At 43.0% G+C, this 17,357-nt stretch overlaps 1 protein-coding gene across 3 annotated transcripts; it reads left to right on the top strand.

Moving 5' to 3' along the window:
* The first annotated feature begins 911 nt into the window (after positions 1 to 911).
* Positions 912 to 16,199, top strand: LOC112233842 (interleukin-13 receptor subunit alpha-2-like). Of its 3 annotated transcripts, XM_042298304.1 has the most exons (8): positions 912 to 1,136; positions 3,143 to 3,273; positions 3,651 to 3,804; positions 6,994 to 7,093; positions 7,267 to 7,442; positions 8,055 to 8,188; positions 12,451 to 12,589; positions 14,740 to 16,199. In XM_042298304.1, exons 1-8 carry the CDS (start codon positions 1,055 to 1,057, stop codon positions 14,850 to 14,852), a joined length of 1,029 nt encoding a protein of 342 aa, XP_042154238.1. In that variant the 5' UTR covers positions 912 to 1,054; the 3' UTR covers positions 14,853 to 16,199. The 3 variants fall into 3 exon arrangements, with proteins under 3 accessions (XP_042154238.1, XP_042154239.1, XP_042154240.1); XM_042298305.1 differs by lacking the exon at positions 3,651 to 3,804 and having other exon boundaries at positions 7,035 to 7,093; XM_042298306.1 differs by lacking the exon at positions 3,651 to 3,804 and having other exon boundaries at positions 981 to 1,136.
* Positions 16,200 to 17,357: the final 1,158 nt, after the last annotated feature.

Genomic DNA, 17,357 nt, shown 5'->3' with positions numbered 1-17,357 from the left:
ACAGATTTAAGTCTAATAGCATGATATGAAAGTAGACACATCAGAGTGTGCGATATGAAGGTATAGTCAGTGGACATTCTGAACCTTGTTTGAAGTCACTAGGTCACATGACCAAGGAGCTATTGAAATTTTACATTTTGAAAAATTCATGTAAAATCTTGTTAGATGAAAATGGACAAAATTAAAGGGTGTGCAATATAGAAGGGCAGTCAGTGGACATTCTGGACCTTGTTTGGGTCAAGTAGGTCACATGACCAAGGAGCTATTGAAATTCAAATGTAAAAAGAGTTTGTATTTTGTTCACGCTCCCTAACTAATTCAACTAGGAATAAAAAATGCTGCTCACATTTCCACATGTTTATTAGCTTTGGAAAGTGAATTAATATCCAAATCGTGAAAATAGACCTGTGCAATGTCCTGCGCAATTTTTCCAACATAATGACACTTATTTGGAGCCTGTGGCTCAAGTCAATAGCTTTCAAACTAAATTTGAAAGCGCGAATATCCATTGAATATCCAACTTCAAACCTTCTTTACCTTGGTGTCCAAAATGCACTTTTATGGCAGTTTCAAAACTGCAATCTTTTTTTGTAAGGGTATTAAGAATTCCATCTTTATTAAAAGTCCGTTAAGAACTTGCCTTCTGCCTGTAAGAAGCCACCTCGCTGTGAAGGGGTTGCTGGAAAGGTTAGCTAGTGTTGATGTGGTAACCAACTGGTTTTCTGAAAACAAGATAAGATAGATTCATCTGCCTGAATCCTGCTTTGGCAAGAATCAACATGTCTGGTTGCATATACACACACACACACACACACACACACACACACACACACACACACACACACACACACACACTGCCCTGCCCTATTCCCAGCAGTATGTATATTCATCACTTTTCAGGTAGAACAAATTCCCAGCAGTACCTCTGTGATCGAGACATCATCACTATCCTGTGACCAATCAGATCTGAGGCAGTTGCATTGTTCTCTCAGTTTGGGAGACCACTGCTTGACAATTCTGAGATCCTTACCTTTGGAATTCCGTGCAGGACAACATGATTTTGAAACATTTGAAATGTATCTTGGTTCTACAATACTTTATTCGTTTTGTCGCAACAGAGATTGCAGCTGAGAAAGGTAATGCAATTGTGTGAACTTTACATTACCTTTGTAAGACCTACTTTATGTGGCAGAAGTTGTTTAATCATTTTCAGTAGGAAAGCCTTTTAAAATGAAAGTACATGTTGGATTCCCGAGCCGAATCTGCATCCATTGTAACATGTTAATTTGACATGGACTATGATTATTTGCCTATTCTTTTTGATGTAGCCTGACTATAAAACATATGGGTTATGCTTGTTGTTGTTACTTTGCCCCCGTGAGTCATATTGTTCAGAAATTCTAAGTAGGGCATACTCCAAACAGATTTGTGGATCAATATATACAGTGCCTTGCGAAAGTATTCGGCCCCCTTGAACTTTGCGACCTTTTGCCACATTTCAGGCTTCAAACATAAAGATATAAAACTGTATTTTTTTGTGAAGAATCAACAACAAGTGGGACACAATCATGAAGTGGAATGACATTTATTGGATATTTCAAACTTTTTTAACAAATCAAAAACTGAAAAATTGGGCGTGCAAAATTATTCAGCCCCTTTACTTTCAGTGCAGCAAACTCTCTCCAGAAGTTCAGTGAGGATCTCTGAATGATCCAATGTTGACCTAAATGACTAATGATGATAAATACAATCCACCTGTGTGTAATCAAGTCTCCGTATAAATGCACCTGCACTGTGATAGTCTCAGAGGTCCGTTAAAGCGCAGAGAGCATCATGAAGAACAAGGAACACACCAGGCAGGTCCGAGATACTGTTGTGAAGAAGTTTAAAGCCGGATTTGGATACAAAAAGATTTCCCAAGCTTTAAACATCCCAAGGAGCACTGTGCAAGCGATAATATTGAAATGGAAGGAGTATCAGACCACTGCAAATCTACCAAGACCTGGCCGTCCCTCTAAACTTTCAGCTCATACAAGGAGAAGACTGATCAGAGATGCAGCCAAGAGGCCCATGATCACTCTGGATGAACTGCAGAGATCTACAGCTGAGGTGGGAGACTCTGTCCATAGGACAACAATCAGTCGTATATTGCACAAATCTGGCCTTTATGGAAGAGTGGCAAGAAGAAAGCCATTTCTTAAAGATATCCATAAAAAGTGTTGTTTAAAGTTTGCCACAAGCCACCTGGGAGACACACCAGACATGTGGAAGAAGGTGCTCTGGTCAGATGAAACCAAAATTGAACTTTTTGGCAACAATGCAAAACGTTATGTTTGGCGTAAAAGCAACACAGCTCATCACCCTGAACACACCATCCCCACTGTCAAACATGGTGGTGGCAGCATCATGGTTTGGGCCTGCTTTTCTTCAGCAGGGACAGGGAAGATGGTTAAAATTGATGGGAAGATGGATGGAGCCAAATACAGGACCATTCTGGAAGAAAACCTGATGGAGTCTGCAAAAGACCTGAGACTGGGACAGAGATTTGTCTTCCAACAAGACAATGATCCAAAACATAAAGCAACATCTACAATGGAATGGTTCAAAAATAAACATATCCAGGTGTTAGAATGAACAAGTCAAAGTCCAGACCTGAATCCAATCGAGAATCTGTGGAAAGAACCGAAAACTGCTGTTCACAAATGCTCTCCATCCAACCTCACTGAGCTCGAGCTGTTTTGCAAGGAGGAATGGGAAAAAATTTCAGTCTCTCGATGTGCAAAACTGATAGAGACATACCCCAAGCGACTTACAGCTGTAATCGCAGCAAAAGGTGGCGCTACAAAGTATTAACTTAAGGGGGCTGAATAATTTTGCACGCCCAATTTTTCAGTTTTTGATTTGTTAAAAAAGTTTGAAATATCCAATAAATGTCATTCCACTTCATGATTGTGTCCCACTTGTTGTTGATTCTTCACAAAAAAATACAGTTTTATATCTTTATGTTTGAAGCCTGAAATGTGGCAAAAGGTCGCAAAGTTCAAGGGGGCCGAATACTTTCGCAAGGCACTGTATATAGCAGTCGGTCATCACATTGCCGTACAGAGTAGTTTACACTGCTCATCTCTTGTCACCTCTTCAGCTCTCCCTGAGCCGCTCAACCTGTCATTGACGTGGGAGTCTGAATTCCGTATAAAGCTGTCGTGGAACGCACCAAAGGATTTAGATGCATCATGCAAGGTGAACTACATGATCACTACAACGATCGGAGAGGTGAGTCGAGTCGACTGTTTCACCCGGGCCCACGAAAGGGACATTTTATTTTAATACAAATATTAATTTGGAATTTATTTAACTACAGACTGGTTTGCACGTATAGACTGAATGGGGACACATATTCACACATATAATAGAAAACAATCAAATGCAAAATATGAATCGCAATTAAAATTATATCAAAAGCCAAGTAAAATATTTTATTCACCAATTTCAAAACTTTTCTTATAGCTACTTTATAAATTATAACATCTTAAAGTATGAGAAACATCTGATATGAAGTGATGTTAACCTGTAGGCCATTTTAATATACACCATATTAATCTAAGATATAACACTGAATTTGAAATTACAGATAACATTTTTCTTTGCAGAGGAGACCCAAAGTAGAGACAACTTTCAAGTTGTATAAAGAGTATAGACTCTCTACGGAAGATGCAGTGAATTACACAGTGCAAACAAACCCCAAACACTGTATAGGTAGAACCATAAGCAAACCTGTCAGCAAATCCATCACTAAACCCACAGGTAGGTAACAGTCACTGGGGCAAATCCTAACTTTGAATTTTCACTTCGTCTCCCTCTGAAATCATTGCATGACTGAGTGAAAAGTTGGCTTAAGTGGAAGGAGTTTTCCCTTTATGAATTGGGACAGGTGAGCCCCTCTGAACTATATCCGATGTGTCTACTGTAATATGAACAATGTGCTGCGATTAATATTGTTTTACATGTTTGAAATTCCCTTGCATTTAATTCTAGTTAAATTCTAGTTAAACCTAAATTTTATCAGCATATCGATTGCGCAACCAGGGGTGGAAAGACCCTGGATCATTGTTACTCTAACTTCCGCGACGCATATAAGGCCCTGCCCTGCCCCCCCTTTCGGAAAAGCTGACCACGACTCCTCCTCCATTTTGTTGATCCCTGCCTACAGACAGAAACTAAAACAAGAAGCTCCCACGCTGAGGTCTGTCCAACGCTGGTCCGACCAAGCTGACTCCACACTCCAAGACTGCTTCCATCACGTGGACTGGGAGATGTTTCGTATTGCGTCAGACAACAACATTGACGAATACGCTGATACGGTGTGCGAGTTCATTAGAACGTGCGTTGAAGATGTCGTTCCCATAGCAACGATTAAAACATTCCCTAACCAGAAACCGTGGATTGATGGCAGCATTCGTGTGAAACTGAAGGCACGAACCACTGCTTTTAATCAGGGCAAGGTGTCTGGTAACATGACTGAATACAAACAGTGCAGCTATTCCCTCCGCAAGGCTATCAAACAAGCTAAGCGCCAGTACAGAGACAAAGTAGAATCTCAATTCAACGGCTCAGACACAAGAGGCATGTGGCAGGGTCTACAGTCAATCACGGACTACAGGAAGAAACCCAGCCCAGTCACGGACCAGGATGTCTTGCTCCCAGGCAGACTAAATAACTTTTTGCCCGCTTTGAGGACAATACAGTGCCACTGACACGGCCTGCAACGGAAACATGCGGTCTCTCCTTCACTGCAGCCGAAGTGAGTAAGACATTTAAACGTGTTAACCCTCGCAAGGCTGCAGGCCCAGACGGCATCCCCAGCCGCGCCCTCAGAGCATGCGCAGACCAGCTGGCCGGTGTGTTTACGGACATATTCAATCAATCCCTATACCAGTCTGCTGTTCCCACATGCTTCAAGAGGGCCACCATTGTTCCTGTTCCCAAGAAAGCTAAGGTAACTGAGCTAAACGACTACCGCCCCGTAGCACTCACATCCGTCATCATGAAGTGCTTTGAGAGACTAGTCAAGGACCATATCACCTCCACCCTACCTGACACCCTTGACCCACTCCAATTTGCTTACCGCCCAAATAGGTCCACAGACGATGCAATCTCAACCACACTGCACACTGCCCTAACCCATCTGGACAAGAGGAATACCTATGTGAGAATGCTGTTCATCGACTACAGCTCGGCATTCAACACCATAGTACCCTCCAAGCTCGTCATCAAGCTCGAGACCCTGGGTCTCGACCCCGCCCTGTGCAACTGGGTACTGGACTTCCTGACGGGCCGCCCCCAGGTGGTGAGGGTAGGCAACAACATCTCCTCCCCGCTGATCCTCAACACTGGGGCCCCACAAGGGTGCGTTCTGAGCCCTCTCCTGTACTCCCTGTTCACCCACGACTGCGTGGCCATGCACGCCTCCAACTCAATCATCAAGTTTGCGGACGACACAACAGTGGTAGGCTTGATTACCAACAACGACGAGACGGCCTACAGGGAGGAGGTGAGGGCCCTCGGAGTGTGGTGTCAGGAAAATAACCTCACACTCAACGTCAACAAAACTAAGGAGATGATTGTGGACTTCAGGAAACAGCAGAGGGAACACCCCCATCCACATCGATGGAACAGTAGTGGAGAGGGTAGCAAGTTTTAAGTTCCTCGGCATACACATCACAGACAAACTGAATTGGTCCACTCACACAGACAGCATCGTGAGGAAGGCGCAGCAGCGCCTCTTCAACCTCAGGAGGCTGAAGAAATTCGGCTTGTCACCAAAAGCACTCACAAACTTCTACAGATGCACAATCGAGAGCATCCTGGCGGGCTGTATCACCGCCTGGTATGGCAACTGCACCGCCCTCAACCGTAAGGCTCTCCAGAGGGTAGTGAGGTCTGCACAACGCATCACCGGGGGCAAACTACCTGCCCTCCAGGACACCTACACCACCCGATGCTACAGGAAGGCCATAAAGATCATCAAGGACATCAACCACCCGAGCCACTGCCTGTTCACCCCGCTGTCATCCAGAAGGCGAGGTCAGTACAGGTGCATCAAAGCTGGGACCGAGAGACTGAAAAACAGCTTCTATCTCAAGGCCATCAGACTGTTAAACAGCCACCACTAACATTGAGTGGCTACTGCCAACACACTGTCAATGACACTGACTCTACTCCAGCCACTTTAATCATGGGAATTGATGGGAAATGATGTAAATATATCACTAGCCACTTTAAACAATGCTACCTTATATAATGTTACTTACCCTACATTGTTCATCTCATATGCATACGTTGATACTGTACTCTATATCATCGACTGCATCCTTATGTAATACATGTATCACTAGCCACTTTAACTATGCCACTTGGTTTACATACTTATCTCATATGTATATACTGTACTCGATATCATCTACTGTATCTTGCCTATGCTGCTCTGTACCATCACTCATTCATATATCCTTATGTACATATTCTTTATCCCCTTACACTGTGTATAAGACAGTAGTTTTTTTGGAATTGTTAGTTAGATTACTTGCTCGTTATTACTGCATTGTCGGAACTAGAAGCACAAGCATTTCGCTACACTCGCATTAACATCTGCTAACCATGTGTATGTGACAAATAAAATTTGATTTGATTTGATTTAGTTTACGGTAGGTACTGTACATCCAATAAAATATTGAACAAAGGGGTGAGCAAACAGCCACACAGCTTAAGGCTATGCTGGATGGAAAACCTTAATAGGTCAACATTTAAATCTCCATCTCTCTCTTTGTCAGATCCTATTTTTGTAGTATGCCATGAGTCTGTTCTCGCTCTCTCTCTCTCAAATATATATATCAAATATATATATATATATATATATATATATATATATATATATTTGAGAGAGAGAACAGACTACAGTATATATATATATATTTATTTATTTATTTATAACAGAGTTGGTGAAGAACTTCCAGTGTTCCCTCTACTCCTCTAAGGCCATGAACTGCAGCTGGCTCCCAGCCAATCAGGCCTCAGACCTCCAGCTCTACTATGGGTGAGAACTATTCTACTTCCTGTCAAAATCCCCTAATACATCCCTACCCAATTCAACGGATAACAACTGAACTGGTAAAATAACTCCTGGAACACTGAATATTTGTCAGTTGAGCTGTGTCGGTTTAGCTGAGCAGTGACAGATTGTCATCCCTCTCATCCCTTATGTTTCAGGTACCTTGGTCCCTCCCACATAGCAGCATGCAGTGAGTACCAGTACAGAGATGGTCAGAGGACAGGATGTCACCTGAGAGGATCCTTCCTTCAATATGACGTCTACTTCAAGGTCAATGGGACTCTCGATGGCTTATCTGTACAGAATAACTTCCTGGTGCTTCCAAGATATCATGGTAAGAATAACTCCATACCACATTTTTTAACAGTTAAAAACAAATGTTTACGATATCCTCATGGTATGATCTGAAAAACATTCAAACACATTTACCTCAGGAAGTGAAGTCAGTAAAAATGTTGTCACGCCCTGACCGTCGAGATCCTTTTATTCTCTATGTTTGTTTGGTCAGGGTGTGACTCGGGTGGGAAAGTCTATGCTTTCTGGTTCTTTGTTTTTGGCAGGGTATGATTCTCAATCAGGGACAGCTGTCTATCATTGTCTCTGATTGGGAATCATACTTAGGCAGCCTTTTTCCTTTTCTCATTTGTGGGTTGTTGTCTTCGTTTAATTAATGTATAGCCTTACGGAGCTTCATGTTCGTTTTTGTTGTTTTGTTGGCGACGTTTAAAAATGAAGAAAAATGTACGCTCACCACGCTGCACCTTGGTCCGGTCATTTTCAAGACGACGTTCGTGACAGTCGTCAATATAAAAAAGCTATATCTTTATGAAAGTAGACCAACCAGTGAGTAATTATATGATACGACTATTCTCTCAAGTATGCAATACTGTTTATTAATAATACTCTCATTTATCTAATGTTATACTATATGTCTGATTCCCTTCAGTCAAGCCCCCGGCCCCTAAGGTGAAGATCACAGAGGAAGGTAGGAATCTCATCCTGAGCTGGGACCCTCCGGACATAGGCGCTGTCCACTGCTGGAATTTCATCTTAAAATACAACAAGTGTCAAGAGTCTCTGGTAAGCCCTGGAGGTGTGGATATTTTATTTGATTTATGTCACCCTTTATATATCCATGAAAACAAACTACACACAATAACCCATAATGACAAAGAGAAATAAGGTTTAGACATTTTTGCAAATTAACAAAAATAAAAACAGATACCTTATTTACATAAGTATTCAGCCCCTTTGCTATGAGACTCAAATTAAGATAAGGTGCATCCTGTTTCCATTGATCATCCTTGAGATGTTTCTACAACCTGATTGGACTCCAACTGTTTTAAATTCAATTAATTGTACATGATTTGGAAATGCACACACCTGTCTATATAAGGTCCCACAGTTAAGAGCAAAAACAAAGCCATAACGTCGAAGGAATTTGTGTGTAGAGCTCCGAGACAGGATTGTGTCGAGGCACAGCTCTGGGGAAGAGTACCAAAACATGTCTGCAGCATTGAAGGTCCGCAAGAACACAGTGGCCTCCCTCATTCTTAAATGGAATATGTTTGGAACCACCAAGACTCTTCCTAGAGCTGGCCGCCCAGCCAAACTGAGCAATCGGGGAGGGCCTTGGTCAGGGAGGTGATCAAGAACCTGATGGTCACTCTGACAGAGCTCTAGAGTTCCTCTCTAGAGATGGGAGAACTTTCCAGAAGGACAACCATCTTTGCAGCACTCCACCAGTCAGGCCTTTATGGTAGAGTAGCCGGACGGAAGCCACTCCTCAGTAAAAGGCACATGACAGCCTGCTTGGAGTTTACCAAAAGGCACCCAAAGACTCTCAGACCATGAGAAACAAGATTCTCTGGTCTGATGAAACCAAGAATGAACACTTTGATATGAATGCCAAGCGTCACATCTGGAGGAAACCTGGCACCATCCCTACGGTGAAGCATGGTGGTAGCAGCATCATGCTGTGGGATGTTTTTCTGCGGCAGGGACTGGGAGACTAGTTAGGATCGACGCAAAGTACTGAGAGAACCTTGATGAAAACCTGCTCCAGAGCGCCCAGGACCTTAGACTGGGGCGAAGGTTCACTTTACAACAGGACAACAACCCTAAGCACACAGCCAACACAATGCAGGAGTGGAATCGAGACAAGTCTCTGGATGCCCTTGAGTGGCCCAGCCAGAGCCCAGACTTGAACCCGATCTAACATTTCTGGATAAACCTGAAAATAGCTGTGCAGCAATGCTCCCCATCCAACCTGACAGAGCTTGAGAGGATCTGCAGAGATGAATATGAGAAACTCCCCAAATACAGGTGTGCCAAGCTTCTAGCGTCATACCCAAGAAGACTAAAGCAGGAAGTACCAGTGACTCGCTCAATACGGAAGTGGTCGGCTGATGGGGCTGCTACGCTACAGGACTGTTTTGCTAGTACAGACCAGAATATGTTACGGATTCATCAAATGGCATTGAGTATACCACCTCAGTCATTGGCTTCATCAATAAGTGAATCGACGACATCGTCCCCACAGTGACCATACGTACATATCCCAACCAGAAGCCATGGAGTACAGGCAACATCCGCATCGAGCTAAAGCCTAGAGCTAACACTTTCAAGGAGCAGGACACTATTCCGGATGTTTATCAGAAATTCCGCTATTCCTTCAGACGAACCATCAAACAAGCAAAGCTTCAATACAGGATTAAGATTGAATCCTACTACACCGGCTCTGATGCTCATCGGATATGGCAGAGCTTGAAAACGATTTACGGATTGCAAAGGGAAACCCAGCCGTGAGCTGCCTAGTGACACGAGCATACCAGACGAGCTAAATGCCTTTTCTAGTATAAAGATGAGGAAGGGAAGCACTACTAATGTACACAATAGTACATTTTGGTAGCTAGAAGGTGCTCTTTGGTAAAAGGGGTAAATTGGTCATCAAAAAGAGAGGACCAAGGCACTCTTCATATAAACTTTGTTTCTATTAAACATGCCATACGAATAAAGGCATTTTAATTAATTATATGAAGAGTGCCTTGGTCCTCCTTTCTTTTTAAATGCCTTTTCTGCTTGCTTCGAGGCAAGCAACACTGAAGCATGCATGAGACCACCAGCTGTTCTGGACGACTGTGGGATAACTCTGTAACCGATGTGAGCAAGACCTTTAAACAGGTTAACATTCACAAAGCCGTGGGGCCAGATGGATTACCAGGACGTGTACTCAAAGCATGCGCAGACCAACTGGCAAGTGTCTTCACTGACATTTTCAAACTCTCCCTGGTCAAGTCTGTAATACCTACATGTTTCAAGCAGACCACCATAGTCCCTGTGCCCAAGGAAGCGAAGGTAACCTGCCTAAATGATTACCACCTCGTAGCACTCACGTCGGTAGCCATGAAGTGCTTTGAAAGGCTGATCATGGTTTACATCAACAGCATCCTCCCAGATACCCTAGACCCACTCCAATTTGCATACCACCCCAACAGATCTGCAGATGACGCAATCTCAATCACACTCCACACTGCCCTTTCAAAAGGAAAAGGAACACTTATGTGAGTGCTGTTCATTGACTACACCTCAGTGTTTAACACCATAGTGCCCATAAAGCTCATCGCTAAGCTAAGGACCCTGGGACTAAACACCTCCCTTTGCAACTGAATCCTCGACTTCCTGACGGGACGCCCCCAGGTGGTAAGGGTAGGCAACAACACGTCTGCTACGCTGATCCTCAACACTGGGGCTCCTCAGGTGTGTGTGCTTAGTCCCATCCTGTACTCCCTGTTCACCCACGACTGTGTGGCCAAACACGACTCCAACACCATTAAGTTTGCTGACGACACAACAGTGGTAGGCCTGATCACCAACAACGATGAGACAGTCTGTAGGTAGAAGGTCAGAGACCTTGTAGTGTGGTGCCAGGACAACAACCTCTCCCTCAATGTGAGCAAGACAAAGGAGTTGATCGTGGACTACAGGAAAAGGCAGACCGAACAGGCCCCCATTAACATCGACGGGGCTGTAGTGGAGTGGGTCAAGAGTTTCAAGTTCCTTGGTGTCCACATCACGAACAAACTATCAAGGTCCAAACACACGTTCTACAGCCGCACCAATCGAGAGCATGACTGGTCGCATCACCACCTGGTATGGTAACTGCTCGGCATCTGACCGTAAGGCACTAAAGAGGGTAGTGCATGCGGCCCAGTACATCACTGGGGCCAAGCTTCCTGCCACCAAAGTCATAGACTGTTTTCCCTGCTACTACAAGGCAAGCAATACCGGAGTAACAGGTCTAGGACCAAAAGGCTTCTTAACAGCTTCAAACCATAAGACTGCTGAACAATTAATCAAATGGCCACCGGATTATTTACATTGACACCCCCCATTGGTTTTTTACACTGCAGCTTCTCGCTGTTTATTATCTATGAACTTCACGCATACCTACATGTACAAATTACCTCGACTAACCTGTACCACCGCACATTGACTCGGTACCAGTACCCCGTGAATATAGCCTCGTTATTTTATTGTATTACTTTTTATTATGTTTTACTTTAGTTTATTTGGTAAATATTTTCTCAACTCTTTCTTGAACTGCACTGTTGGTTAAGGGCTTGTAAGTAAGCATTTCACTGTTGTATTCAGGGCATGTGACAAAGTTTGATTTGACTCGATGCTGTAATCGCTGTCAAAGGTCCTTCAACAAAGTACTGAGTAAAGGGTCTAAATACTTATGTGAATGTAATATTGAAGTTTTTTTATATGAATTAGCAAACATTTCTAAAAACCTATTTCATGGTCATTATAGGGTATTGTGTGTAGATTGGTGAGGGGAAATAAAACAATTTAATCAATTTTAGAATAAGGCTGTAACGTAACAAAATGTATAAAAAGTCCAGGGGTCTGAATACTTTCCAAAGGCACTGCACGCCACTCAGTCGTGCCATTGTTATACAGGTTAGTCTCACAGAGATAAAAATCTATTTTGCAACAGGGAACTTTTCAGAACCTGTGTTTTGTAATAATACTTAATGATCCAAAACCAAATACACAGATAATGAGGCCTAAAGATTAGCTGGCTGCAGACAGAATGTGTGTCAGCTGAGGGGTTGGGCGTTCTGCTATTGTCAACATGACACCAGTCACGTATGCGAATTACACCAATAAAAATAGAGATTTAGTCACTGGACAGTATTTGCATTGTTTTTACAGACCTACTGAATGTGTTAGAATAAAGGGCTTTGGACATCTGCTTGTGTGTGTGCGTGCATGGGTGTATCAGTCAAATATTACACTTTGAGTTCCACTCATGGTTCTGTGTATGTTTCTTCCAGGGTAAGGAAATACAATTGGAACATGTACCAGGGAAGGTTTCATATGACCAGAGATGCCAGTACAGAGTCAAGCTTAAAGCAGTCTATACGAAATGGTGTGGGGAAGGAGGCAGCGACTGGAGCGAAGAGGAAATCTATGGTACTTTCTCCTCTTTCTCTACATTCTCTCCCTCTTTCAGAACACAGACAGTGATGTCCTGTAATTGTGTTACCGATTGTGTTACCATACCACCATGTTCCCGTTATCAAATAAAATAGAAGACAAATAGAATAAAACATATATATATATATATACCAGTAGTCTGTATAATAGTATATGTCGTCTTAATAGAGTCCCTGCCCATCTTCTAAAAATGTCTGGAATGCTACATCTTCAATAGTATCTTAAATAATCCCACAGCGCCCCCCAAAAATATACACTGCTCAAAAAAATAAAGGGAACACTTAAACAACACTATGTAACTCCAAGTCAATCACACTTCTGTGAACTCAAACAGTCCACTTAGGAAGCAACACTGATTGACAATAAATTTCACATGCTGTTGTGCAAATGGAATAGACAACAGGTTGAAATTATAGGCAATTAGCAAGACACCCCCAATAAAGGAGTGGTTTTGCAGGTGGTGACCACAGACCACTTCTCAGTTCCTATGCTTCCTGGCTGATGTTTTGGTCACTTTTGAATGCTGGCGGTGCTTTCACTCTAGTGTTAGCATGAGACGGAGTCAACAACCCACACAAGTGGCTCAGGTAGTGCAGCTCATCCAGGATGGCACATCAATGCGAGCTGTGGCAAGAAGGTTTGCTGTGTCTGTCAGCGTAGTGTCCAGAGCATGGAGGCGCTACCATGAGACAGGCCAGTACATCAGAAGACGTGGAGGAGGCCGTAGGAGGGCAACAACCCAGCAGCAGGACCGCTACCTCCGCCTTTGTGCAAGGAGGAGCAGGAGGAGCACTGCCAGAGCCCTGCAAAATGACCTCCAGCAGACCACAAATGTGCATTTCTGCTCAAACGGTCAGAAACAGACTCCATGAGGGTGGTATGAGGGCCAGACGTCCACAGGTGGGGGTTGAGCTTACAGCCCAACACCGTGCAGGACGTTTGGCATTTGCCAGAGAACACCAAGATTGGCAAATTCGCCACTGGCGCCCTGTGCTCTTCACAGATGAAAGCAGGTTCACACTGAGCACGTGACAGGGTCTGGAGACGCCGTGGAGAACGTTCTGCTGCCTGCAACATCCTCCAGCATGACCTGTTTGGCGGTGGGTCAGTCATGGTGTGGGTTGGCATTTCTTTGGGGGGGCCGCACAGCCCTCCATGTGCTCCCTCCATCCTGACTGCCATTAGGTACCGAGATAAGATCCTCAGACCCCTTGTGAGACCGCTGGTGCGGTTGGCCCTGGGTTCCTCCTAATGCAAGACAATGCTAGACCTCATGTGGCTGGAGCAAGAGGAAGGCATTGATGCTATGGACTGGCCCGCCCGTTCCCCAGACCTGAATCCAATTGAGCACATCTGGGACATCATGTCTCGCTCCATCCACCAACGCCACGTTGCACCACAGACTGTCCAGGAGTTGGCGGATGCTTTAGTCCAGGTCTGGGAGGAGATCCCTCAGGAGACCATCCGCCACTTCATCAGGAGCATGCCCAGGCATTGTAGGGAGGTCATACAGGCACGTGGAGGCCACACACACTACTGAGCCTCATTTGGACTTGTTTTAAGGACATTACATCAAAGTTGGATCAGCCTGTAGTGTGGTTTTCCACTTTAATTTTGAGTGTGACTCCAAATCCAGACCTCCATGGGTTGATCAATTTGATTTCCATTGATAATTTTTGTGTGATTTTGTTGTCAGCACATTCAACTATGTAAAGAAAAAAGTATTTAATAAGAATATTTCATTCATTCAGATCTAGGATGTGTTATTTTAGTGTTCCCTTTATTTTTTTGAGCAGTGTATACTTTTAATACTAACTCACTTGCCTTTTGTGAACTCGCACTTGACTTTTTCCCCCTCAGCTAGCACTCTGCTAGCACTGACTGCTGATAGCTACTTTATTGAGAAAAAATGTACTTACTATGACTGAGATATGTGGTTGTCCCACCTACTGTAGCTATCGTAAGATGAATGCACTAACACCAAGTCACTCTGGATAGGAGTGACCGCTATATGATTAAAATGTAAATGTGTTTAGATTGATTGAGTGGAAAAGAGATATAGGAAATGTGATTTCACTCATTTTGGTGGTGCATTTTGGGCTTATTTTTTGTGTGTTCTTTTTCAGGCACAGAAATACGTTTTTCCCCCAAGATTCCCCCGAGGACCCTAACTGCACTGCTTAAGAGTGTCCGGAGTGGGAGCTCCGCAATCGATCATAGATCAGCACTCCAACTCTGAAACCACTCAAGACTGCAATTTTTCCTCTCTCTATACCTCTCTCTTTCCTTTCTTCTGTGCTGTTCAAGCAGCTCTGGATTTCTGTGCTTCTCCACCCTAGCTTTTGATGCAGCCTTCTTTCTTTTCTTATCTGCCAAGACGTTTATCTGCCAAGATAACAAGAAGTTTAAATTAATCCGATTGTTCTAGATTATTGCACATCCACTAATGGGGCATTACACTCAAAAAATGTCAAGTTTGGCACATGTTTGCACACCTCAAAGGTAGTCTTATGTCTCAAAAGTAGACTTAAAGGGATAGATCACCGAAATTACAAACGTACATTGGATTCCTTACCCTGTAAGCAGTCAATGGACAAGGCAAGACAGCAATCCATGCTTTGGTTTATAGCACAAAACCACTGCAAGTGGATATCCCCGACTTTTTTTTTTTTTATAAGCATTTTCACATTCCATGTCCAAATCATCCCAGTGCCAAAAATTGATTGTCTAGCTCAATACAGTTAGTTTAAGATGATTTGGACATGAAATGTGAAATATGCTAATATCACAGATATTCAGTTAAATTGGTTTTGTGCTATCAATGTTAAAAAGATGGAGACCGTGACCAGGTAAACAAAACCCAAGCAAGGATTGATGTGTTCTCTTGTTAATAGACTGCTTACAGGTTAAGGAAGCAAGCAGAATACTACCCTGTACCCCACTGCTGGCTTGCCTCGGAAGCTAAGCAGGGCAGATACTGTTGGAAGTGGTGTCGGAGGGCCAGTAGGATGCACTCTTTCCTCTTGTCTAAAAAAATATATATCCCAATGCCTTGGGGCAGTGATTGAGGACATTGCTTTGTGTAGGGTGCTGTCTTTCAGATGGGATGTTAAATGGGTGTCCTGACTCTCTGTGATCACTAACGATCCCATGGCACTTATCTTAAGAGTAAGGGTGTTAACCCTGGTGTTCTGACTAAATTCCCAATCTGGCGACCTAATCATCCCCAGCTTCCAATTGGCTCATTCATCACCCCTCTCCCCTGTAATTATTCAACAGGTCATTGCTATAAATGCGAATGACTTCAGTCAATTTAACTGGTAAAATAAGGGTTAAATAAAATTAACACAAATTACATATTGGTTTATTTAACTATCCATTTAAATCCACATCCCAGGCCATTTATTGTGTAGACACACCTATATGCAAAAACCCAAAAATGATTGAAAAAGATAAGCACCAAATAAGACCTGGAAATTATATGGTGTTGATCTTTTCCTGTTGGCGTTGAGACATACAGCTGGCTTGGGGTTTGTATTCATCTTGTGAAAAGGAGAAAATAAAAAAATATATAATTATAAGAATGTCTGGGTTTATGTGTGTCTCTCTCAGTCCGCATTGTTCCTTGAGGGTTTGTTTTATCTGTTTTTAAACCGGATTTTGATTGCCTAAGTTAGTTGAGGTAATTCCATGTAGTCATTTCTCTATACAGTGCTGTGCGTCTCCCAGCCTCTGTTCTGGACTTGGGGACTGTGACGAGACCCCCTAGTTACATGTATTGTGGGGTAGGTATAGGTTTTTAGCTATGTGTTAACTGGCCAAACAGACAATTTGGTACTTTCAGCACATCTTACAAAGACCATCAGGGATGCAGTCAATCTCTCCTTCATTCTGAACCAGGAGAGACTGACTTGCATGTTATTGACATTTGAGGGCCATACGTGCTGTTCTGTTCTGGGCCAGCTGCAGCTTTTCTAGGTCCTTTTTTGTCGCACCTAACCATACAACTGGGCAAGAGTCAAGATGTGACAAAACCAGAGGTTATGAGGACTTGTTTGGTTGCATGTGATGTTAAAAAAGCAGATCATCTCTTTATCACAGACAAACCTCTCCCATCTTTACAACAATAGAATCAATATTCTTGGACCATGACAGAATACAATCTAATAGAACACCAATAAGTTTAGTGGTCGGTGGAAAAGATAAACACCACAAGTCTGGAAATTATTTTTAGTTCATTTTGAATTGTTTGCATTGTTATAGCTGAGCCGGATTTACAAAACATATGGTCTAGGATGGGGACATCTGTTGACAGAACACCACTTTTGGTGTTCTAAAAACAACAGATAAACTTTGGATTTTTAATTGTAATGTGCCTTTGAAAAATTATAAAAATTGTTACTTTTTTTTTTCCTTCAGGTTTTTGCTCTCAAAATCACACTTCTAATAAAATAACAACAAAATCGGATGTGCTAACAATGCTTAAACCCCATCAGGAGACCATTTTTTTTAGGTCTGGGAAAAACCTGAAAAAAGTAAATTGCAGTGCGGTTGCCCTTTAATTCAAGTGTGCACCTTGAACTGTTGTTTGGTTAGCAGTGTATCTGTTGCGCACATAGCATGATGGAGTTACATTGTACATGCATCAGAAACAGTTTCTATCATTACCGTAACTGAACTTTGAATTACTGTCACAGACAACCATATGGCATGGTATTGATAAATGAGCATTACGGTAATGAGA

The sequence above is a fragment of the Oncorhynchus tshawytscha genome, linkage group LG15, assembly GCF_018296145.1.
Source record: "Oncorhynchus tshawytscha isolate Ot180627B linkage group LG15, Otsh_v2.0, whole genome shotgun sequence".
Lineage (NCBI taxonomy): Eukaryota > Metazoa > Chordata > Actinopteri > Salmoniformes > Salmonidae > Oncorhynchus > Oncorhynchus tshawytscha.
The sequence above is the reverse complement of the archived record's forward strand: the minus strand, read 5'-3'. Positions and strand labels throughout refer to the sequence as shown.